This window comes from Emydura macquarii, unplaced genomic scaffold, assembly GCF_026122565.2.
Source record: "Emydura macquarii macquarii isolate MOO-44397 ecotype Brisbane River unplaced genomic scaffold, CSIRO-AGI_Emac_v2 contig_369, whole genome shotgun sequence".
In the NCBI taxonomy this organism is placed as follows: domain Eukaryota; kingdom Metazoa; phylum Chordata; order Testudines; family Chelidae; genus Emydura; species Emydura macquarii.
Window position 1 is genome coordinate 891,849 of NW_027130506.1, and position 25,416 is coordinate 917,264.

At 36.4% G+C, this 25,416-nt stretch overlaps 1 protein-coding gene across 2 annotated transcripts in view; it reads right to left on the reverse strand.

Moving 5' to 3' along the window:
* TRPS1 (transcriptional repressor GATA binding 1) overlaps window positions 1-25,416 on the reverse strand; it is a 249,076-nt gene that overhangs the window by 152,733 nt on the left and 70,927 nt on the right. For both annotated transcript variants that reach the window (XM_067530122.1, XM_067530127.1), the window contains one exon: window positions 22,296-22,899. In XM_067530122.1, the coding sequence (XP_067386223.1) occupies window positions 22,296-22,899 (604 nt within the window). The remainder of the gene's footprint in view (window positions 1-22,295; window positions 22,900-25,416) is intronic.

Here is a 25,416-nt window from a genome sequence, read left to right on the forward strand (position 1 = left end):
TTCATCACACATACCCCAGAGAGATTGTTATATCTGTGTCATCTAAATGAGGTGCTCTGTAATAAGTATATCCTGCTATAGAACAGCTCAACAGAAGAGTGGGAAAAATTCAGGACCTGCATGTTATTACCATATACAGTATGCTAAGAAACCCTGAGGCAGATCTAACATATGCATTAGTTAAGGCAGTTCTAAAAGGCTTTCTTTAAAATTCATATACAATGTTTAATGTCAAATCCAGGTGCTCCTGGCCTTGTTTATTCTAACAATATCTGATTTGCACAGCCCTCAGGTATAACAGAGAGGCTTTAACATGCACACAAGAGAAAAGTAATTTAAAGATTTGTAACTGTGCACACTTCACTCAAATACAAATATGATGTGCAGTGGGCTTCTATTGTTGTTTGTTTCACCCACATTACAACTAAATATGTCTGAACATTTGACCTGTGAAAACCTCACCTAAAAGTAACAATCACATAATTGAGGTTCAATTGTTTTTCAATCCCTGAACCCATCACTGAGTGTACTAAGAAGGATGTCACTTTTCAAGGTCACTTTTTCTGCATTGCTGATACCATTAAGTTTTGGACCAATACCACCAAAGATTTCACGTAAGCCACCAAAGAGAATTTTTGGTCACTGTATCTGGCTGGATTTAAACATGTGACTTACCTTTACATATCATAGATACCAACAGATTTACTATAAATTGATATTCCCTTCACAGTTTAAGATAGGAAGGTAGATGTCCTCACTGTGAACAAAAAGGAAGGCTTGTTGGAATACACAGGCACAGAAACATTTGTTTAAATGCCAAACAAAACCTTACTGCAGTAAGACTGAAACAGTCACTTTGGTAACCTCTCCAGGTGCTGCCTTAACTTCCCTGTGTAGGTCTCTCCTTTCTGTACAAAGCTCTTCTAAACATTGATTTGCCCTGAATCTCCAAAGGATTGGGTTTCTCTGACTGTCCACCAGTTAACCCATTCAAAGGAAAAGTTCACCTGCTCATATTGAAGGGCCCAGTTATCTCCCCACACCCTCACTAACCTACACACCTCGCTCCCTCTGTTTTCCTCCCAGGTTACCTTTCTAGATCTCTCTGACCCTCAAACTTCTCACAGTGGTCTCCCCAGAGAGTAGCCAGCTATCGGTTTGGAACTATGTCTCCAATTTTGGCTGTCCTCTTAACAAATACTCAATTTAATACTGCTTTAGACATGCTTTTAGAATATGAATAGCATGACATTCTACGTAAACAATAATGAAAATATGGCTGAATTCTCCCAAGGCCCTACATCACTTCTTTCCTCACAGAAATGTCACCCTAGACATTTAAAATTGCATTCAATTAATAGACTATTCTTTTTAAAATAATTCTTTTACGGAATAACTATACAGTTTCAGCCATAATCCTAGAATCTCACTAGCATTTTTGCTGGAAGACAAACTGATACTTCTCTGATCAACAGGCAAATTCTCTCAAGCTGAATGCAGGGGTGCTGTAGCTACTCTCTCTGTTTGGAGGCATTATGGCTGTTAGCATGGCTGTTCCAAAGGGTATGTCTGCACTGCAATTAAAAACACAGACGGTCCATGCCAGCTCACTCAGGCTTGCAGGGCTCAGCCTTGTGGGCCTGTTTAATTGCACTGTAGACATTTGGGCTCAGCTGGAGCCCAGGCTCTAGGATCCTGCGAGGTGGGAGGGTCCCAGAGCTCAGGCTGCAACTTGAGCCTGAACGTCTACACTGCAATTAAACAGTCCCTTAGCCTGAGCCCCGTGAGCCCAAATCAACTGGCACGGGCCAGCGGTGGACTTTTAGTTGAAATGTAGACATACCCAAAGAGTCAGATGTTGCATACCGGCAAGGTAGGCCTTCTCTGAATGCCCTCATCTTCTGGCTCCACTGATTCCAATTGCCAGCTGAGTCTCCTGTAAGTGTAATTTAAGATCATGGGCACAGGAGATATTTCATCCTTATGAGATGACGGATCTTCTGGCAGTTCTGCTTTCTAGCATTAACGCTATTCAGTTTTCTGGATCATCTCTTAAAGGCTGGGGTGAAATCCTGGCCCCGTTGAACTCAATGGCAAAACTCCCATTTGCTTCAATGAGGCTTCACTCTGATTCTGTATCCAGCTACATGTAACTACATCTGACAACATCCTGTTGGATTCCCGAGTCCTCAAGTCTTGTTTGTTTGTTTGTTTGTTCTGTTTTTGCCTCTGAGCTCATACTTAAGCTCTTTTAGTTGATATTCCAGCTTAAATTTCAGTGCATGGCAATCAGAAAACGTTACAAGATTTCACTGAAGTTCTTCACTTGTACCCATTCCCCTTTTAGGTTTCATCTTCTACCCAGGACCCTTTCTTCTGTGGTAGAAATGGAATCTTCCCAGTGCAATCTATGTTTCCCTGTCTATATTCAAATAATTTCCTTAAGGGATTCTGTCTGCTTTCCAACTTTCCTTCTTGCTGCTGTCATTATATTGTTTTCCACAGCAATTTCATAGACTCTGTTCAACTGTTCTCTCTATCCCTCTGTGTAGCTGGCAAATTTATTACCCTTTTTGTTCACTGCAAATGTACCCAAGTTATCTGTGTGTAACCTTGGAGACCACACAAACATCAAGAAAAATATACACTAACCAGTTGTTTCATGTCTGGTGCAATTATAATCATAAGCTACTGGCTTTAGATAGTCCTTCCAATTCAATTTTTGTTATTCAGTCCATGTTGGTTACTAGAACTGGTTGAAAAAATAGAAATTTCAAATTCCAACACCAAACCAAAAAAAAAAAAAATCACATAAATTTCATCCTGTTTTCTAGCCAACCATAGAGCTGATCAAAAATTATTTCAAAATTATAATATTATTTTAAATTGTCATTTTAAATTTTACAAAAAATTGAATGAAGTTTTCACCAACATTTTTGCAAAAATTTCATCTACATTTTCAATCATTTCTTCTGGTAGCATTATTAACTGAATTTAGCTGAGTCTTTCAACTGGGTTTCTTCTTGCAGATGGTAGGGTGTGGACTGGGTGCTTTGTACCTCACAATACCATACATATTAGAATATTAACAAGTTTGTACAATAGTTGTTGTACTCTGTATCCAGCCTGGTCAAGGTGGAGCACATGGTCCTTTAGAAGTCGTTTTTTAAGTCACCAAGTTATCACAATGATAAATCAGTACAGACAGAAGATTTATTAGTCACTCTGGTGCATAAATTACATTTAAATTGTGCAACATAAAATGTATGTGCACAAATGGTTAAGAAGATACTGTCAGCTAGTGAAAAAGAGCCTTAGTTCACAACTATGACATCACTAGAGAGCTACAGTGGCTAGAATACCTCTAATGACATCAAAGCTGCGAAGTACAGCTCCCATCAGCTATAAAAAAAATCTAAAATTGTAATTTTTCCCCTTGCAGATGACATTTAGAGTGTTAGTACTGTGCATATCTGACGGTTCTTCAGTCACATTCACCTTAGTTGTAGCTCAGGAAAACGGAAGTGCTCATGAATGTTTTTAAGACATCAAGGGTATGATGTAGCTGGCCACTGAAGGCCAGATTTTCAAAAGTGTTAAAAAACAAAAAGATCAGATAGGCAGTTAGTGGGATTTTGAAAACCCTATTACATATCCTTATCTGCACTTTAGATGCCTAAATACCTTTGAAAATCTTACCCTGACTGTTCTTTATTCCACTCAAAGTCAATGGGCGTTGAAGGCATTCAGCCTGGGCCCTACAAGTCAATCAAAATCCATTTTCTCAGTAAAAATGGCTTTTAAAACTACAAAAAGATCATGGGGATTTTCTTGTTTTGAGAACCAGGCTACAGACAGGATAGCCACACAAACTTTCAAAGCTGCAAAAACAAATAGCATTACCTAGATGGCTTCGCAAGAGACAATTTCCCTTAGCCAAAGAAATGTAAACAATATACATAGACAAAACGTATACTTATTTTACTTTGCTGTTAAACATACAGTACATAGAGCAGGAAAACAATGATAAGGCTATAGCAGCATTTTGACACACATATGACATCACAAACCTCTTAAATGTCATTCTCCTTGTTATCACACTTTCATTCACTTCCTCAGTGTCTGAATAGCAGAGTAGATCACTTATGTGCTATGCACTGTCTCAGATACATGGTACATATACTGAGACTATATATATAAATTACGTACATGCTCTGGATATGCACATTCACACATATACTCACATATATAAGTACCCATGCATGATACAAATAAAAGCCTCACCGATGGCAGGAATTTGTCTGATTAAATTTTCTTTGAGATTTCGCAAAGGGCACATAAAATCCCTATGTTCTCCCTTCTTCAGCCAGGAAAATGTCATAAATATATCTGAGAATGCATGGACTTGTCTTTTATATGCACCCTAGATTCACTCAGTCCTCTCTTTTTCATTTGACACTAACTGTAGACTTCTTAGTCATCGAAGGAAGTTTTCATTTTTTCTCAGTTACTTCTAACAAATCACAGAAGTTTCATGGTAAGGAGATGAAAGGCCGAGCAAGATTCTCAAGGCTCATGCATGAAGCCCAGGACAAAGCACAGCTGACCTACAGATTCAGACAAAGAGATCAACCATGTGTTGAAAATAAACAGTTTCAATAAATTCTATCATCCTGAGGGACAAGGAGAATAGCATGCTGATGATGTTTAAGAAGTGAGAATGACACTGTCATTTCCCTAGTCCAGTGTTACAAGCATGTTGTTTATACAGTTCCAACCTCATTACCATATGCTGTTCTCACTATATTGACCTAACGTGACTGGTTTCAAAATTATTTGTTCATGTCAGAAGTGCAAGCATGCCTGAGTAAGCTAAAGCTGTCATTGTAAAATAGTGAATCTAATATAAATAAATAAATGTGTATTAAACCTATGCAATTTCAATAATTAGTAATAATAATTTCCACCTCTATAGTACCTCATATCCAAGGCTCTCAAAACACTTTACTAACATTAATTATCTCAATGCCCTTAATAATAAAATGAGCAAACTAAGGCAAAAAGGGTTTATGTCATTTGCACAAAATAATTCATCTTGGTCTAATGCAGAGACTGGAACAGAATCAAGGAGTCCTGGTTTCCTCCATCTCTAATCACTAGACCACAGTCCCATTCCTATGCAACTTAATTATTTTTTATAATAAACAGGTAATGAGTCTGTATAACCTATATCCCCTTCCTATTCACTCTCCTGCTGCAATCACATGCCTAAACAAACTACAGTGTAAGGAAAGGAACAGGCTGAAAGTCCACATAAATGTTAAACAGAAGCAGAAATATGCCTCGGCAAATAGACAGATCATCACGAACTCCTATATTTTATAAGCCATAGTATATATGTCAAAGCATTGTAAATGGGGGGTTGTCAGATGACTGAAGAACATTTTGTAGTGTGATGTGCCCTGTAAGTAGTTTCTGAAGCATTATTTTTTTTAAACATGCCGACCTGTACTGTGAAACAAATCGATAAAAACACATATTTCCCCTTATGTTCGACATATATTTACATCCTACAATCTAAAAACGCAGTTTCCCGCTCAATGACATGAGAAAAATAACTGAAAAAACCACCAGGTGTAAGGTAAGTCTGGGGTTAGTGTCCCACCGCATAACAAAGAAACTGAGTGCAGGCACAACCTGTGAATGTCAAATGAGGTTTACACTTCAAACAGAGGAAGGGAAGGGCTTAGCAAAAGTAATCATACCGCATCTACTCTCCCAAAATCCCTATACTTTAGTTCATTAACACTCACCACCTAAGTTACCCTCTTTCTTTTGCCAGATTCCTGTTTCTGCACATTACAAACATTCATTTCTTATCAGTAAAACTTGCAACACATTCATTCCTATTTGAATTCTGCTACTGTTACATCTAAAGTAATTGTCACGCAATAGCATTCTGCACGGTACCAATACAAAATGTAAAATGATAATCAACTGGCCTTTTGGCCTACTTTTTATTTATATATTTTACACAGGTGTTTCTCTTTTAAGTGAGCTGCACTAAGGAATAACTAGACTCAGAAATATCACAGTGCAACCGGAGTAGGGGATTAGTTATATTAACAGACAAATGCATCACTCACACATCTCATAATTCTTTATTTTATAACAGAACACAGGAACTGCTTTGGAACATTGATTCTGTATGCAGTACATGGGACAAACTGTGCTTTTCTATACTTCTTATCCTCAAACACAAACAGCATTTATTTCCTATATTCCTCATATTTTACACCTTTGGCAAATCAATATCCCAATTGCTGTAGCACCAGAAAAAAAAATCATTGTGATTGTCTTAATAAATCAAAATCCCACAATTTAATCATCATTTTAATAGGAAAATAGCTCATGATATATTTATTGTATACATTTTTATATTATCTGTTCCAAACAGACGAATGAAATCAGATCTGGAAAAAGTGAGGTGGCCAAATTTGCAGATAATATAAAATTACTCAAGATAGTTAAGTCCAAAGCAGACTACAAAGAGTTATAAAGAGATCTCACAAAACTGGCTGACTGGAAAACAAAATGGCAGATGAAATTCAATGTTGATAAATGCAAAGTAATGCACATTGGAAAATATAATTCCAACTATACATATAAAATGATGGGGTCTAAATTACCTGTTATCACTCAAGAAAGAGATCTTGGAGTTATTGTGGATAGTTCTCTGAAAACATCCACTCAGTGTGCAGCGGCAGTCAAAAAGGCTAACAGAATGTTGGAAATCATTAGAAAGGGGATAGATAATAAGTGAGAAAATAACATATTGCCTCTTTATAAATCCATGGTACACCCACATCTTTGATACTGCATGCAGATCTGGTCGTCCCATATAAATATATATATATATTGGAATTGGAAAAGGTATAGAAAAGGGTAACTAAAATGGTTAGGGGTATGGAAAAGCTTCCACGAGGAGAGATCAATAAGACTAGAACTTTTCAGCTTTGAAAAGAGATGACTAAAGGGGGACATGATAGAGGTCTATAAAATCATGACTGGTATGGAGAAAGTAAATAAGGAAGTGTTATTTACTCCTTCTCATAACACAAAACTAGGGATTACCAAATGAAATTAATAAGCAGCAGGTCTAAAACCAACAAAAGGAAGTATTTCTTCACATAATGCATAGTCAACATGTGGAAATCCTTGCCAGGGATGTTGTGAAGGCCAGGGCTATAATGGGATTTAAAAAAAACTAGATAAATTCATGGAGAATAGGTCCATCAATGGCTATTAGCCAGGATAAGTAGGGATTGCTTTTTGCCAGAAACTTAGAACGGCCGATGGAATGGATCACTTGATGATTGCCTGTTCTATTCATTTCCTTTGAAGCACCTGGCATTGGCCACTGTCGGAAGACAGGATACTAAGCCAGACGGACCATTGGTCTGACCCCGTATGGCCATTCTTACGTTCAGTGGCAAATAAGGTGCTACTCACCATGACTAAGGGCGATAGGATCAGAGTCTAGGTGGGTTTTATTAAGTAGTTCAATATTTTGAGCACTGATGCAAAATATATAATATTACCTATGGATTATAAGAATATGTATTTAAGTATTTATTATACTTTGCACTTATATATCACATTTCATCTGCAGAAATAAAAATGTTTATAAATAACAATTAATTATGACAATCTAAATACTAAGGACTAACACCATTAACTTAACACACAGATTAGATAGGTTAGTATTATTATCCCCATTTCACAGATGGGGAAACTGATGCAGAGAAAAGTTAAGACATGAAATTTCAAGCATGTCTGTTAATTTTGGGTGCAAACCAGAAACAATCAGGGCTTGATTTTCAGAGGTAAGGAGCACACACAACTTCAGGAAGCAGTTCCATCTCTGATATAAACTGTTCTACCTCCAGAGGACCAGACCCCAAGTGAAGCCAAAAGCATTTACAGTTGCTTAGCAGCTTTGAAGATCGGGTTGTACATGTTTTCAGGTGTGCAGCATTATAAACAGGTAGAAAGGTAAGGTACAAAAATGGAGGCCCTCTTAATGAGAAGCAACATGCAAAACTGTTAGCCAACTGAGACTTTCCCAAAATTCAGAGAGTGTATTGGGGGCAGATCTGGCACTAGGGCTTAGAAATATGAATTCCCCATTCTGCTCTAAAAACAAGAGCTGTCTTATACTGAGAATGTATTACCTTCCTCTGCCACTTTCCTGTCCATTGAAAAGGGAACAGTTTCTTGTAGCTCTTTAAAAAAATAGCTTCTGTTAATAATTATTAAGGCCTTTCTGCTTTCTGGCACGCATACATTTCAACAACAGAAAGTTTTTGCAGTTTCTGCCATTTTCTAAGAGAAGCTGTAATTATCAAATATTTTAAAAGTTAAAGAGCATTATTTTCCAAATACTTTATGACTATTAATAGTCATGACTGAATTACTGTAGGTATTTTTGTAAACTGAAAGATCATAATTATCAGATTGAAAACAGACTCTGATCAACTTAACACAACCCCTTAACGCAGTACATGAATAATAATGGCAATACCAACAACTATTAAAGGCATTCTACCACATTTCAGACAGAAAAGTATTTTTGTCATTTTATATTAGAATCTCACTTTCCTCTATCAGCAGATGGCAAGCAAAGTGCTATTTGAATCCATATGGCTGTATCCAATAGACAGTGTATTACAAAATCTGAAATTAGATTAAAGTGTTATGATATTGGCCAGACTGTAAAGTACGAAAACTTTGTACATTAACCAAAAGTTGGTCTTCCCATAACGAATACTTCCACCAGTCCATAGTCAGAACTATCCATCCAGAGTCATTCAATCACAAATGGAACTTTTGGGACAGATCCAACCGCAGGGCATTCTCTGTCTTTAGGTGAGCCTATCAATTTGGAGCTTCATTAATCATTCTGTTCAGTTGTGTTTCAGATCTGCTCTAGCACTTTTTCTTACTTCGGGTAGGAAAGTTCCCATGTCTTTGACAGACTACGTGCATGCTGATAGGCATTAATAAAGATGGAATTCAATGAGGGTTAACAGAGTTTTGATTAATCCCTCCCTATCAGGAGACTGTCTTAATCATATATCCATTGAGATAAGAAAAGTGGGTTGAAAAACATGAAAAACTTCAGGAAATTGTCAAAAACTCAAAATCTGGAAAATTTCAACCAGCTCTGCTACTGAGACGCATGAGTTCCACATATTAATGATGACAAAAATGTATAAAAAGAAGAGAGGCCTATTTCCTTAAGTAAGAAGAGGGAGAAAACCCAAACACAACAAATCATCAGAGAATCCCAAGACCAAGGGGCCCCACTAGGATAACCAGCTAGCAAGTGTGAAAAATAGGGACATGGGGGGAGGGGTGGGTTATAAGCACCTATATAAGATAAAGCCCCAAATATCAGAACTGTCCATGTAAAATCAAGACATCTGGTCACCCTAAGCCCCAGTAAAGCAAAATAAATTATATCTTTCTTTGCAACTTTTACGGGCAGGCAGAGAGGGCAGCATATTTCTACGTTACTGATGGAAGCAATACACAGAGGGAATTTGGAGACAGTGCACATTCACAGGCAAAGCACGGAACTCGAAATACTTGCTGGGCTCTTTCTGTAACTATCAACGTGCTGGGCATCATTCTTGCAGTCACTCCGGATGGGTGGATGGATATGCTTGCGAGAGTTAATTGCCTAATGCTTTAAAAAACCAAACTCCCTGTCTAAGAGCTATGAAATAGTAACAGAAAAAACATTTTTCAACCGTGTGCTTTTAAAAGTGCTCTTTCTTTATAGCTGTGAGATATCTAAGGAAGCAGAGCCTGAATACTCTTGTGGTTCATCCATGCTAACTAGAGTAACATGAAGAGGCCCTTCGAGTACCTGTATCAATGACTAAGACTTCATGCTGAGATGCTTATTCACAAATTTAAATTCTGTATTTGAGAAAGCCATCAATCTGGAGGTCTGTATCAATGCTGGCCATGGGGGCCATGGAGTCTAGTGAAATGCCAACTGCAGGAATTTGAGACACCCACAACAAAAAGTCCAGGATCTGTACTGATTGAATCTGGGTCGCAAGTAAAATAGTATAATTTAGTAGTTTACTGGACGATCAGGCCAGAATAGCCTGGGCCAAGGAATCAAGATTGACAAACACCAATTATCTCTTTTATCTTGCAAACTGAGTTTCTAAATCAAATCTGATCTGACAGTTGTTATAGATATCCATTTCAAGGACCTCTACCCTTCAACAGTTTAGTTAGCTATTAGAAGGCAAGGACAAAGTGAAGTGAAGTGAAGTGAAGTGAAGATTAAGTTTACAGTCCTTTAGGCATAAAAGGAATTATTTAAAAACCAACCCAGATTTAAGACTTCTGTTAAGCAGAACGTAATTTTCAGTAATGGAAAAATCAGTACACTCGGAACATACTTTTTGCTTTTAAAATTATTAACATTGGTCCTATAAAACATTTTGCTAAATAACTGCAGAAGTTTCTGTGATCAGTGGAAAAGCTTTTCATTTTTTTAATTAAAAAAATTCTACTGACTTTTCTTATTTTGGTTCTTATTTTAAAACCAGTAAACAGACTAGTAAAAAACACAAAAAGCACATGTGTAAGTGCCAAGTTGTTTATAAGAACCAGAAGTCTTGAAGCCTAAAAGATTTTAATCAAGACTTCCATTACCCCTTCCTCCCTCACACCCCGCCCGCCTCCCTCCCCCCCAGTATCCCAGGGTTTATAAGAATTTAAAACAAAAGGAAAATCTAGGCTGATTTGTTCAGTGAAGTAAGATATGAAATCATTTTAGAAATTCACTACAAGTGACACACTGCAAATAATGCACACACACACATAGTTGTCTCTTTTCATTATCTGCTGCAGAGTGAAATGCCAAAATCACCCTCACAGGTTACTGTGTTAATTGAATTCAAAAGAAGTGCTTTCCTTAAAAAACAGATTGACTGTACTTAGTTTCACAATACAAGCTTTTCAATACTTCTAGTTCAAGTCAATTTGGGGTTTAGAGAGTATCCATCTTCAAGTATCAAAGAAACACAGTGTATACCAGAGGGTATATTTCTCCCCTTACAATTTAAGGGCCAAACACCATGAACATTTAAGGCAGTTACTATGCATGCATATATCAGGAAAAGAAACCCATTAATATTTAGAGATTTTATTTTCCAAATGTCTTATAAAGATATAATAGTGGTATATTAGGTCTCTTTGATTTGAATGTTTCCACCTTGTACTATCTGCCTTACAGCCTTTTAGTCATGTACAGACTGGAGCAATGAGAGCTTTGAAGTGCCCAAGTTCCAGTGAAGTTTCTAAGCTTTTTCTATTAAGTCTGAAGAGGTTTATGTGTGATTTACTGTAATTTCAGAACAAGCTCAGAGATTCATCCCACCACAAAGAGATACAATTTTTTCATAAAACCATGTGATGCTCAGTTGAACAAGGTCTCAGTTTCTGGGTGGATTTTTAAAAACATTTTGGCATTGTGACTACATCATACTTAAAATACACTGCACATGAACAATGATGCACCCAACTCTAGAAAAAAATATAGAAGATGTAAGATATTTTTGTGTGGATGAGTTTTATTTCTCTGCAACCAGTAAATACAGTTTAAATGATTCACAGAGATTTTATTTTTATAATCTTAATGAAGCAGCTGTGATCAGGCTCTATTTGTGGCATCGTAAGAAATTTGCACCCCACCTACTAAAATTAGTTGTAAGCATCCAAAGTTCTCATTTGAACATCTGACTGAACAAAACAGGCAGGCATCGTTTCATGCCAAAAAATGGAGAAATTAGACCTAAAATATGCCATTTTCTCACCAGAAATTGTAGGTTCCCAGAATAACATGAGAATTAAAACCCATCTCCAGCTTGTTTGCATCTCTCCTCATTCCATTCATAACAAAATCCTTGATAACTGGTCTGATTATTTCTTTCATTATTATTTATTATTATTTAAGCACAAATTTCAGATAATAAATTTCTTCCAAGAAGTAAAAACATGCAGTACAATCCATCTGAAAATGTGCAGGCTGGAATTTTACTTCTTGCAACTGCTGAAGGCAACTGATGTGATTAAAGACTACAAAATAATCAATTGTTAAAGACTTCTTCTCATAAGTGAAAATGGGTAGTTTGCCACTAAGCGCCTCAGGAGTGCACAAGCTGGAATGAGGTCAAAGACAAACGAAAAACACAAAAGTTCTGCTCCATGTACATGATCTCTCTGTTCAGGATGAAGAAGAGGATAGACATATTTACAAAGTGACTATAAAATTTAGATCTGCAACCTAAACTTTTTTTCCTTTAACTTGTGCTCTGAAAATTAAGGCATGATCCAACTTCCATTGAATTCAACAGCAATGTTTTCACTCACTTCAGTAGGAGGTGGATCAGACCCTTCATGCCCAATGTTACATAACAGAATTTGTTAATTCTTAAAACAGAAGCAGAGTGACATGCTTATTCACACTGAATAGCCCCTCACTGACCTTAATGAGACCACTCATAGATTAAGGTGCTATTCCATGTAAGTGAAGATTTCAGAATCTTACCCCATAGTGTTTCCCATCTTGCATGAAACATTCTCCTCATATTGGTTACAAACATGTAGTTCTTAAAGTATGTATATAAATTATAATATCACAAATATATAGGCCGTTATAAGTAAAATAGGCAAGAATTTATGTTATTGTAATTACAATGTGTGCTGTGGAATTAAAGTTAATAAACAGAGTTTGCATTATAAAAATTAGGGCTGGTCAAAATTTTTCCACAAAAGCTCTTTTGATGGAATTATTTTTTTTTAAAGTTTTCTCAAAAAGCATCTGCTTTTTCAAGAAAAAAAATTCAGCTTTTCAATGAAAAAAATGAATGCTCAAAATCTGAAAAAAAAAAAAATTGGGTTTTGGTTAAAAACTGAAATATTTTTATGGGATATGTTGCTACAGTGGCTTCTTGGGACCTCTAATTCAGTTGCCTCATCTCCCCATTATACTCTATAGGCTGGGCCCATTAACAACTGGGGGGACACTAAGATGTATCATGGGAGATGTAGTCCAACCAAAGAGTCCAGCCTATACAAGAATGGAACCATGAGGCACTTGAATTACAATTCCCATGAGGTACAGCAGCGGCAGTCCCTAATCAAAATATTTCAGTTTGGAGAAGAAATATTTCAGTTTTCAATTTTTCACTGAAATTTTCTGTGGGGGAAAAAAGTCTGGCATGTCTAATCAAAATATGAGGTTGCAAATTCTATGTAATTTCTGCCTGGGAGGGCTGTGTGCAGGGAGGGGGACTTATTTATCTAACACACTTATATGGCCCCTTTACAGTAGTATCTGAGCACCTTGTAATCATTAATGTATTTACATTCATGACATCCCTGTGAGATAGGGAAGTGCTATTATCCTCATTTTATAGATAGGGAACTGAGTCACAGAGAGACTAAATGACTTGGCCAAGGTCTTACAAGAAGTCTGCATCAGAGCAAGAAGCTGAACCCCAGGTCTTCCAAACCCAAGCTACCATCCTGATTACTGGCCCATCCTTTTTCTCCAGGAGAAAAATGCACTAACATGAACTGGACAATCATAAAGGGTGTCACGGCTACACTCCATAGTGGGCCTGAATCCACTGTATGACAGGGAGCGCTATCCCTTCTCCTATACAGAATGCCTCCTGCTACTTCCTTTTGGTCAGGATGGATCTGCACCAAGGCAGTATCCTTAATTTTAAAATATGTGCCATACTGTATAGGTTTGTTTGCATTGGGACAGTGCGGAGACACACAACCTCAGCAAGAGCTACAGTAAGGCTCAGTCACCAGGCCACATTGCTGCTTTAGTAACCTCTGCAATGATGTTTGTTGTGTGACCATGACTCCCACCACAGCACCCCCCCTTTAGAAACCAGCTGCTGTGCAGGACGCAAAGAGAAAAAGTTTCCTTGTTCCGCTTGTAGCCAGGTACTATCTTGCTCTTCAATTTTAGTTAAACTTTATATATATGATGTAATATCACAGATATAATATACTACCTATGCATACACATATTATCATACTTTTAAAAAAAACTTAAATATGACATTTTAAAATACTCAGAATACTTCTTATGTTCATATGTTCTCCAAGGAACACGTAGCAAAACATCAAAAGAACTATTCAATCATTATATTCATACATTTTAGAAAGAAAATGAAATATATGAGATGTGAAGCTCTCCATTATATCAATTGTGCTACAACAGACATCTTAAAATAAGAAATCATTAGACCACATTCAAAGTGGCAACATGCATATATCAACTTTGATCAGTTCTTAGATAACAAAGGAAGTTTCTCTGCCCATTGTGCGTATATTTATATCTATATATTTTATATAGAAATACTTTCATTTCTTCTGTTTCTTAACATATCTGTGCACAGAATAAATCTATTTCTCAAGCGGGCAATTTTTAACCGGAGGTACTAAATTTGGATAAATTTGGATAAAATAGCTATGAGAAATTAACAGAACATGTGTGTGCACTGTTTATTTACAAATTTGTTTTTAAATCTTTACTGATTTGAAACTCATTCAGATATGTACAGCATCTGGATTCCTTCAAATTAACTAAAATTATGACTATATTTTCCTCATCCAGTAAATTAAGCACTTTTTTGCAGTATCACAATATTCCTCCTCTAAAATGTGTATTTAGTCTATCTTCCAATTACCAAAAGTTCATGTACAAAGAATATCTGAAATTCAACACACAAAACAACTTTGTACTTCCATACGTTAGATGCAGCTTTTCACCGTTCAACACCATTCTACTTCAGGCAAAAACAAAATTATGTATAATCCTTGACTGCATACATCTATGAAATTTAATTTCCCATTGAAAATGTACAAATTAGCGACAAATTCTGCCCTCGGACATGAGTGTGCTGTTCCTGTTGAATTCAATTTGCCATAATATGGTCCTTAGTTTGTATGTACAATTCAAGCTTTCATTTCATGGGAAATGTAGAATCTTATGCTACACACGGATATATCTAAAAATCAATTATTACAACGTCCTTATTTTACTTCTCAAAACTTTTCATAAATTGAATTAATGATCAAAACTAGTCTGAATAGTGCAAACTACTTACTTACAAATTTAAAGAGCCCCTGCCACTGAAAAAAATGTAAGAATTATATAGTTTATATCAGTGGTTCTCAAGTGGGGGTATGCAGAGGTCTTCTGGGGGAACATTAACTCATCCAGATATTTGCCTAGTTTTACAATAGGCTACATAAAAAGCACTAGCAATGTCAGTACAAACTAAAATTTCATACAATAACTTATTTATACTGGTTTATATATTATACACTGAAATTTAAGTACAATATTTATATTCCAATTGATTTATTTTATAATTATATGGTTAAAATGAGAAAGTCAGCAATTTTTCAGTAATAGTGTGCTGTGACACTTTTGTATTTTTATGTCTAATTTTGTAAGCAAGTAGTTTTTAAGTGAGGTGAAATCTGGGGGTATGCAAGACAAATCAGACTCCTGAAAGGGGTACAGTAGTCTGGAAAGGTTGAGAGCCACTGATTTAAATTACATTCAGTTTTGTTTGTGTGTACAATACTCACATCTGTATTTACTTGTGACTGTCACAGTATTTTATTTAAAACAATAATTAGGCTACAGTCATAACTAATACTAGAAGAAAGTAGCACAAGTTAAAAGTAAAACTGTAGTAATCCATTTGAGGCCTGTATAAAAGATGTTGCTTTGATTTTAGGTCTATTCCTGAAAACCTCTCTCAGGTGAATTATCTTTACTCATGTGATTAGTCCTATTGAAGTCAATGGTACTATTCTCATGCAGAAAGTTTCCAGGATTGGACCCTTTGTCAATAAATAAAAGACAGAACTAAAAAAGAGAACGGGGGCAGATCACCAGCTGGTGAAGACTGTCAAAGCTCCACTGAAGTCAATGGAGCTATAAGAATTATACCAGCCGATAACCTGTCCCACCCTCCCCAAGACTCAAATGAATTTAGTAATAGTGCCAAAATATGGTGCTCCGATCAGAAAACAAAGCACTAAGTAATCAGAGACTTGTAAGTAAAGTTATTGTTCATCATATTTCCTTCCTGTCTAATATCTATGTACATATTTTCTAAAATGACATAATTACCACAAAATCATATTCACTTCAAAATCTATATTATGTTCATGACAATTCTTTCTCACAGGTTCAAATAATTAGATCACAATTCAGCCAGTAGTACTTTGTAACCAAGTATTCATAATATTTTGCTGCTTCTCACTGAAGAAATTATATTGATGAGCTAACTATCAAACCACTCAGAATAAGACAGCGGTTCTGATACCTGAATTAATGATGAGAATATAAAGATTCAATTAATTCTACATGATTCTGAATTTCAATCCATTTCAGCCATTTGTTTCATTATAGAATGCAGGGCTGCTTTTGTCTTCATTATTGACTCAACAAGCCAAATGATGCAGCTCATTTTAAATCGAGACTCTGGTATTCTCTGCTGCAATCATTTTGTTATTGATCCTAGCAACTTTAGTATACACTGTTGCTTACTAAAAGGCCAGGAGGCTTGTAACTTAATGCTTCTTACTCTTTGTTCTCCAGACTGATTCACCTTTTCCTCAACATTTTTGATACAAACATCCACCCACTGTATGATTACAGTGTCACACCCAAATAATGATTTTACTGTCTAATACATTTCTGCTGATTTTCCGCCTCCAGCTCCAGAAATGTACACAACTACGGGTGGGTATATATCCAAAAGGTGGGGCCATCTTTCCATATGACAACCCATCCTCACATGACTATGCTCACATTCAACCCTCACAAATCAGAAACATCTATTTAACTGGGCAGGTTAACTTTTTTTTTTTTTTTTTAAGTTATTTTCTAGTCCTATTTGATCACTGTGTCATGATGAGTAATGCAAAACATTCAATTTTCTTGTGGGCTTGTTCCAGTAGTTACTAAAAGGAGCCAAACACATGTTTGTTTCTAAGCGATTTCAAATCTTTATAAAGTTAGTTTAACTTCACTTGCAACCCATTCACCAACAAGGGAATTTTACCATTCTTGTGTTTTGTGCAGGAAATCAAAGTTTCAAAACTCTTTCTAATCAGGTCTATCTTTACTCTGACACTTTGCTTGTCAGATTATTATTTAAATTTGCCAGGTTGCACTTAAAATTAACCCCACCACTAACCCAAACTCTGAATTGTGGAAACAGGTGCTTCTAACAAAACTGAAAGAGCTTAGCAGTTCTTTGACCTAACATAGCAATGTGCATTAGTAAGACATAGTGCCTGCTGAGTTTCCCTGAGTTAATTAGAGAACACGTATGGCAATGAATGGCCTTGACTATAAATACTTCCTGAAAGATCCCTAACAGAGGCAGAGGAAATGGGAAAAAATGAGATGCAGCTAAAGAGAAACTATTTCAATTGTTTCTTCTTTAGAAGGTTACTTTTTAAGGCAGTGGGGACAAGGATACAGTGTCCAAGAAATATACAAACTAAAGCAAAAAGTGTTACAATGATATTCTTCCCAAGTTTAATTCTACAAATCAGCAAAAAAACACTCCTGCTTTAAAAAAAAAAAAAAAAAAAAAAAGGTATTCATTGCATTGTATTCCCCACTGATTATGTACATCTGTTAATGCTACCAAGACTTTTAAGAACACATTTTGTATATTCTCACATGCAGGGTCTGTTTCTCCTGTTAAAGTCAGCAGCAAAACTTCTACTGATTTCACTTCTAATATGTTATCCTTCTAGAGCCAACAATCTGATGTTTGTACACATAGGGGGGAATATTTTCAAAGGCACAAAGGGGAGTGAGAAATTTCCACTGAGTTTCAGAGGTTGTTGGGCACTTAACTCTTTGAAAATCTCCCTCACCGTTAAACAGGGATCAGTAATTCATAATATAAACTATCCAGTGACTCACTACAGTGAAAATTATGTATGATTTTTAAGATCACTTACAGAATTAAGTGAAATCATCTTTTTTCTTTCAAACTTTGAAAACAAATCAACCAGCTCTATAGTCCATTAAAATAGGAGAGGGGGGAAGAGGTGGAATCATGACAGCCCCAGAAGAAATTCAAAATTTAAAAAATTAACCAGCTCTAGATAGTTATATATAGCACAGTATGTGGAACATTTGAAATGTAAATATCACAGGCTAAACAATAACTAACTATTCTTGAGCTAAATTGAATCGGTTTTGAAATGCAATGCTTTCTTGTAGTATGTGTTGCTAACTGGCTTGGGTTCCATGGAAAAGTTGAGAAAGTTCAGCCCCTCACAGGATTAGGCCTCAAAAGAGAACATCTGTAGCAAATTTTAACATAATTTTAGTCAAGAGTTTAATATTGCAGTCCAAGATCTCCATTTATTACAATTTGATCTATTGACGCTAATATTACATACATTTTATATGAAATTACCGCAAATAGACCATAATGTGTATGACACTTTCAGAAATGTACAACGTTAGAACACATCTTGATCAGTGATCTTATGCATGCATTATGAAAGCGTTGAGTGTGGAGTAACATTCACACATCTCCCTGTGCACATATCCTGTTGTGTGCTAAACAGGTCTGTGTGTAAATCCCCAGGATCACACTGCAGCTCTGAGCATCTACATAGTGGAAAATTTGGTACTGCAGCATCAAAACATAATAAAAGAGGACACTTCATTTAAAATCAGTTTGGGAAAGAGTTCCTGCTGTCCAGAATCAGAGCTCTCAAAGCACTAAACAATGCTGCTTGGCTGATCATCTGCTGGCTGCCAATGTGCTGCCCCCCCAACCCCAAAAGGAACATTTTTGCATCTCAATAGACTTCTCCAGGATCAACAAATCTTTAAACTATAAATTCAGTTACTCTGAGGAAGAGGGGGATTAACATCCACATTGTTCCAAGCTAAGGGATTTTTTTTTTTTTGTATTCCATTTACAAAACGTACAGATATCCTGTAAATACTGTTACTGGAAACATTTTAATAAGAAAAATAAAATTAAAGCTACTCAGAGAAGTGTAACAAGTCCCTGAGAAAGATTCACTCTCACATCGACAGCCTGAAAACTCTCTCTAATTGTGTGGGGGGCAGGAGGCGTGCCCACTACCCTCAATGTGTTTGCATGCACATATTACAAATCATCATCATTGTAATATCTCAGTTACATATTCCGATCTGTTCTTCCCAGATTAAAACTTCGTTTAATTCACGTCAGTATTTAAAAAACATGAAATGACAGTCTCTATAATCTAAACAGAATAATACAAGTAGCATAAATTTTGCCCTTTTGTCAACAAGTGGCCTTAGGACACAGAACTTTGAATTCAAACTAGTGATATGACTTTAGAGACGTCTACCAACTGGAAGCATTGTTTGGGACATGCCAGCTTTTAGTATCTAAAATATTGCTTCACATTACAGACTTACATTTTCTTTTTCTTAAGAGAACAATCAAGTAAGATATGTGCAAACAATAAAGAGCATTCTTTTTTTTTTTAATTCACTGAATACAATTGGTGTAGACTAGAAAAACTTTCCATTTTTGGAAATGAAGAGGAGACAGCAGAATTAATCTAAAGAATGCTTCTCTTGAATCCATTGAGGTCCGAATCCTCCAGAATGTCAGTGGCAAAGATGCCTTTGGGTGAAATTCTAGCCTTGCAGAAGTCAAGAGTTTTGCTTTTTTTTACTTTAATAGAGCCAGGGTTTCACCCCACAGGTGAACTGAATCAGGAGTTTCGGGGTTCCTTTTACATTGACCCCATTCAGCTATGAATCTGAATTAACATTAAACCCTCACATTCCGTTCGCTCCTAGAACTCCCAAAATGAAGGCTAAAGTCTCACTATTTCCTTCTCCCCTCAATAGTTATGAAACATAAGTATGTCTTATGATGTGTATGAACTCTGTTCAGCATGTTCCAGGAGTCCACTGACAGTGTCTGAGTAAAAGGATGACTATCTCAGGCTGTTTGACATAAGCCCCCTCTCCAATCTTCAAAGAAGAAACATGGAAATGTGCAAATAAAAAGAAATGGGAACTGAGGGAAAGACATGTTAGGTCTTCAGTTAGGTACTGCATCCAGTGGAATTCAACTAGCATTAGCCAGAACTGTATTTAAAGGTAATTCTTCCCTGAAAGGTGCCAGTCAGTGCAGACCTTTTACCAAAACCATTTTAACTATGTAAAGCAGAAATCAAGATGTAGGCTAAAATTTTAAAAAGTGGGTAGCTAAACCTAACACCTGAATCCTTATTTATGCACCTAACTAAGGGTACTGCATGTTCAGAGGACAATGATTTTAGAAGTCAATGGGAACTGAAGGAATTCAGCACTTCTGGAAAGCAATCAGTTTAAATAAGTGGCCAAAATATGGGTTTGAAAACCTAACCACATTAGCACCTTTCTGTAAAGAACCTTTAAATATATATATTTATATTTGAATTCCTTGTTGAGTCAACCATAAAAATTGGCCTGCATATTCTTCACTCCTCCGTCTTCTCCAGTGGGAAAAAATCAGGTGAATAGAAAAACTAAAGTGGTATTATTTAAATGTTTCAGGCTGCAGCCTGAGGAGTATTAGAGGCCTTGACAGACCTAATGCAGAATGTTACCAGATTCCTTTTTTTTTTTTTTTTTTTTTTTGAATAGACAACCAGGTTTAGCTTGTGCAAAAACAAATGAAATTCAGTCTCAACTGACTAGCCTCCCAGGGTAAAAGTGGCCTCCATGAAGAGAGCCAACAAAAGGTCTATGAATGGCTAAATTCCACTAAAGAGAGCTTAAGTGGGATATAAATGATTCCTTCTGTCAGGATAAATTTTACCTCTAATCAGGATTTTTTCTTCAAATACTGATAAGCAAAGAAAAGAAACTCATGTATACGAAGCTCCCACACGCAATTGTCCCAAACCCAGATCTGCACATAGAAATCTTTCCATGTCACTATTCAAATATTAAGCTGGGAGATGATGTCAGTGAAATTTCATGGCTTTATAGAACACAATGTTTTGGATCCATTCAGCAGCCTGGAGCTTTAAATTATAAATGTATGATTTTGAGAATTAGCACAACTGTCAAGTTTTGGACACTGCTAACTTATAGAGCTCAAAAGATATATATCATAGAAGACTGCTGAGGAATACATTTAGCTTTTCTCTACTCTTCTGACATGTTGTACATTCATATTGTACTGGATTTATGATTCTAAATGTCCTTAAAGAGAGAATACAGAAAAGCAGCTAATCATTTTTTCCATTCTCAATACCAGCTGAACTTCAAAATCACCTTTGTATGCAAATTGATATGCAACCGTAGCAACTTTCTAAGAGTTCAGATGGCAAATGGCACCTAGTGAAAACCCAGGGCTGACTCAGAAAGAAAGAATTATTTCTCCACTACCCTCCTCCTCAGAATTAGCGAGTTTTCTGAAACTCTAACTTCCTTCACAATGCAAAGTACATACAGTAAAAGAGTGGGGGGAAGCCCTTTGTGTGCACAAGTGCTGTATTTTCAGAGAAAGAACTAGTGCAGTTTTGTTTGTGAGGATAGGAAGAGAATGTACAATAAAATACAGCATTTCTGCCTCTTTTGAGGTCTCCTCAGTTCCTTTTTTTTCCCTTCTTCCATAAGGCAACCGGACAAATGTAAAAGTTAACATATAATTACATGTTTTAATTCCCCCCATTACATTTCTTTACTAATATTTGACTCAGATTACACATTTTTAGCTATTTAATACTATGATATCTTGCTTCAATATGCACTGTCACCTCATCTCAAAATTTAAGAGGTGATTAGATGTGTTTATATAACAGATGTGCAGCCTTCTGGGGTTCTAAACCTTTCTTCATCAAATATATCATATTCTTGCATAAGCAGCAGGAATGATTAACCAAAATTCAATCACAGCTAATAGCAAAGACAAACAAACGATTGCTTCCTACTGCATCTGGTACATGTTTTATACAAATGCTTGGGAACTTTTACCTGCCAATTTAGCTTTAAAAGTTTGAACCCTTTAGACTGATTTCAATATTATGCCCTTGGAAATAAACCACCATTCCAAAACTAGAGACATGAGTAGCTGAAAGTAAACACAATATACATGCAGTCCATGAAACAAAGAAAAGCTTCCTACCCGTAACAGGGACTGGGATTCATCCTTTGATTTGTTATCGCCTGATCCAGGATACTGATGAGTGAGTGGTGCAGATTTCTCTCCGCCTCCTGCTGGCACCCCCTGCAGGAATCCCTTGGTCTCAACAGCCAAGCCATAAATAGGCCGAGCAAGGTGAGCAGCTTCTACATTTGGACTATCCCTTAAAGGCTTTGGCTGCTCTTGTCCAACAGACACTGGGGTCAGAAGGCCTAAGCTTGTTTGTGTATATGACGGGCTTCCCCTCAAAATGTCTGTTCCTCTCCAGGTCACACTGCGAAGATCATCACTGGAGCTGTCAGTCCAACCTTTCTCCTTGAGCACATCCTTATCTTCTAACTTTTCCCTCTTCACTATGCTGTCAGAAATGGGCTCCCCCATCTTGGGGTCTGGACTGATCAGACTGTAGACCTTTAAGTCAATTTTGGGCTCTTCCTTGATAGAAGACATGCCATGACTGTCCTCCCCATTGGCTGTAGTGATGTCCATTTCCTGACAATGCACAGTGTTGAAGTGCTCTAGTAGTGACTGGGTGTCAACAGCTGTAAAGCTGCACTGACGGCATTTGTAGCAGTTATGTACTCTCCTGAAAGAAAACAAACACTATTTTAGTATCGGAGTCCACTCACCATCCCCTTTCCTGTACCTGCATTTTTCTCACAAAATACATGAGAAGGTATAAAACTCAATACTTCCAAAATCCAGAACTTGAAGTGAAATTACCTGGCATGTTTAACTTTAAATAAAAAATGTGGGTTTATTTTTCCTGTATGCTGTGTAACATAAAAATGAATCCAGTTGCTAAACAGCAGAACAACTGCTATATTGCCTTCGTTATCAATGACTCTGTTACCGTTCATTCAGTCTCAATCCCATCTTTCTGAATTCTACGTAATTTTCACTGCAGATTTTGTATGATTTACTTTTTAATTTGAATCAATACACTTTTCACCTCCTATTTATTCCATTGTGACATTTTCCAACACAAAATTAAACACTTAAAAGAGGACATACTTCTTTCTGACACCTAATTAAAAGCCACTTTGTATAATGTAGTGCTGTGTTAAAGAGTTCCCGTTTAATTGTTTTTAAAAATTCCTCTGCCTGTCATCAATTTTATAACCATTTAGTCAATAGGACTTTGAAGGAGGGACTTTGAAGGAAGGCTCTGGTTAACTTACAGCTAACGATACTTCAAAGAATAAGAGTTCTTGAAACAAGAAACAATTCTTATTTATTCTCTATGGAAATTCTTAATACTGTTTTGAAATTGCTCTTAAGGAAACACAAGAGAGCTGATTGTGTCCTTATGTATTGTATTCTACCACCAAATGCAAAAGCACTTTGATAGAGTATGAGAAGCTTTCAAACAGGGAAGCAGAGAAACTATTGAATATATGCACTCCAATACAGCCTGCTAAAAAGGTGTGGAATATCCTGGAATAATAATACACATCCCTGTTTTCATTTTAACAGTCTATACCAAGTACTATATTAGTAAATCATGTAATGCATATGTTACTACATTGGAACAACTGGTTACCAGTTTATTATAAATATCCCATAGTAACAGAATACTTTCTATGAGCTAACAATGAAACATTATTAATTCTTACAATTAATAAATATTATTATTTATATCACAGCAGTGGCCATAGTCCCCAGTCAGGATTAGTGCCCCATTGAGCTAGGCATTGTACCAATGCAGAATAAAAGACAGTCACTGCTGTTCTGTTCCCCAAAATGTATATAAATCTGTAATTCCTTCTCCCTACAGATACACATAAACATATACACATTATGCACTTAGAATCACAGTAGTGACTCTGGCCAAGTTAGAAAAATGAGCCCTTGACTAATAACACAGGACAAAACTTGTACGGGAAATCTGTTACTGCCATGACAACTTCAATTGTTGAAAATTATTTCAAGGCCAAATCCTGGTCCCAATGAAGTTAATGGCAAAACTCCCATTCACTTCAATAAGAGCAGCTCTTGGCTCTTAGTGCATCTGTATAGCTGGAATGGTACACAAAATGTCCCTTTTTACGTCTGATAGTGTAGAAGAAATAAATGGCTAGACTTAAAAAATAATCTTGACTTTTTTGTTGACAAAATAAACCATATGCTATGTAAAGTATCTGATTTTAATGTAATTTTGCATGCATGAAGATATGAGTATGTATTCAAGTATCAAGATCTCTAGCACTTGTGTAATATTTTCTCTGTGTCATTTTCAGTTTTATTATATTCAGTTAAAATGACTAGATGGGCTCCTCTAGTCTCCAAAAAATTCAGTAAATTATTATGTATATAGCTTAATGGCAAAGGAGTCTTTTTGTGAGACAGAAAACAGTGGGTTAAAATCCTGCTCTGGCTATATTGTCTCATTCTAAAATAATTTTTTATTAAAATCAGATCATGTCTCGGTGTGATACTAATACCTATCCTCTCATAACTGAATTATTTTCTAAACCAAGGTTAATTCTCTTCTGAACCAAAAAGAGAGGGTGCTATCTGATCAAAACCATTTAACAAATACAAAAAAGCCAACTTGGGGTGGGGTGGGGGGGAGGGGAAGTCAGCCATATGAAGGTGAAATATCTTCAGAGAAGGCCAAGTTTGACAAGGGTTAGTTATCTAAAATGCCAAGTTAAACAAGAGACTATTTGGGGCTAATGGCCCAACCCCAATTTACTCCCTGACTGAAAGTTTATCAATCCTTTGGGAGGCAATTTAGCCCTAAGTGTCTTTTGTTTAACTTGGCCATTTGAATGGCTAACCCCCTTTTCTAACTTGGCTCCTTTCTACATATATCACACCTTCAGGCAGCTGATCTTTTTCTGTCTAACTTGGCTTTATGAGGTGCATGCTAAATATTTTTGATCCAGATTGTATATACCACCATTATGATACTAGTGAAGCAAATAAATGTACATTATGGAAGCAGTGAGCCAGGGATTTTAACTATATATTATAAGGCACGGGTCTGCTTAAATGCACTTTTATTAAATGCACTGAAAGCTTGTAGATTTTTAATTCTTTAGAGAGAGTTTTTTTCACCCACAAAAAGTTACATGAAGATTTCTTAATTTGCCTGTGT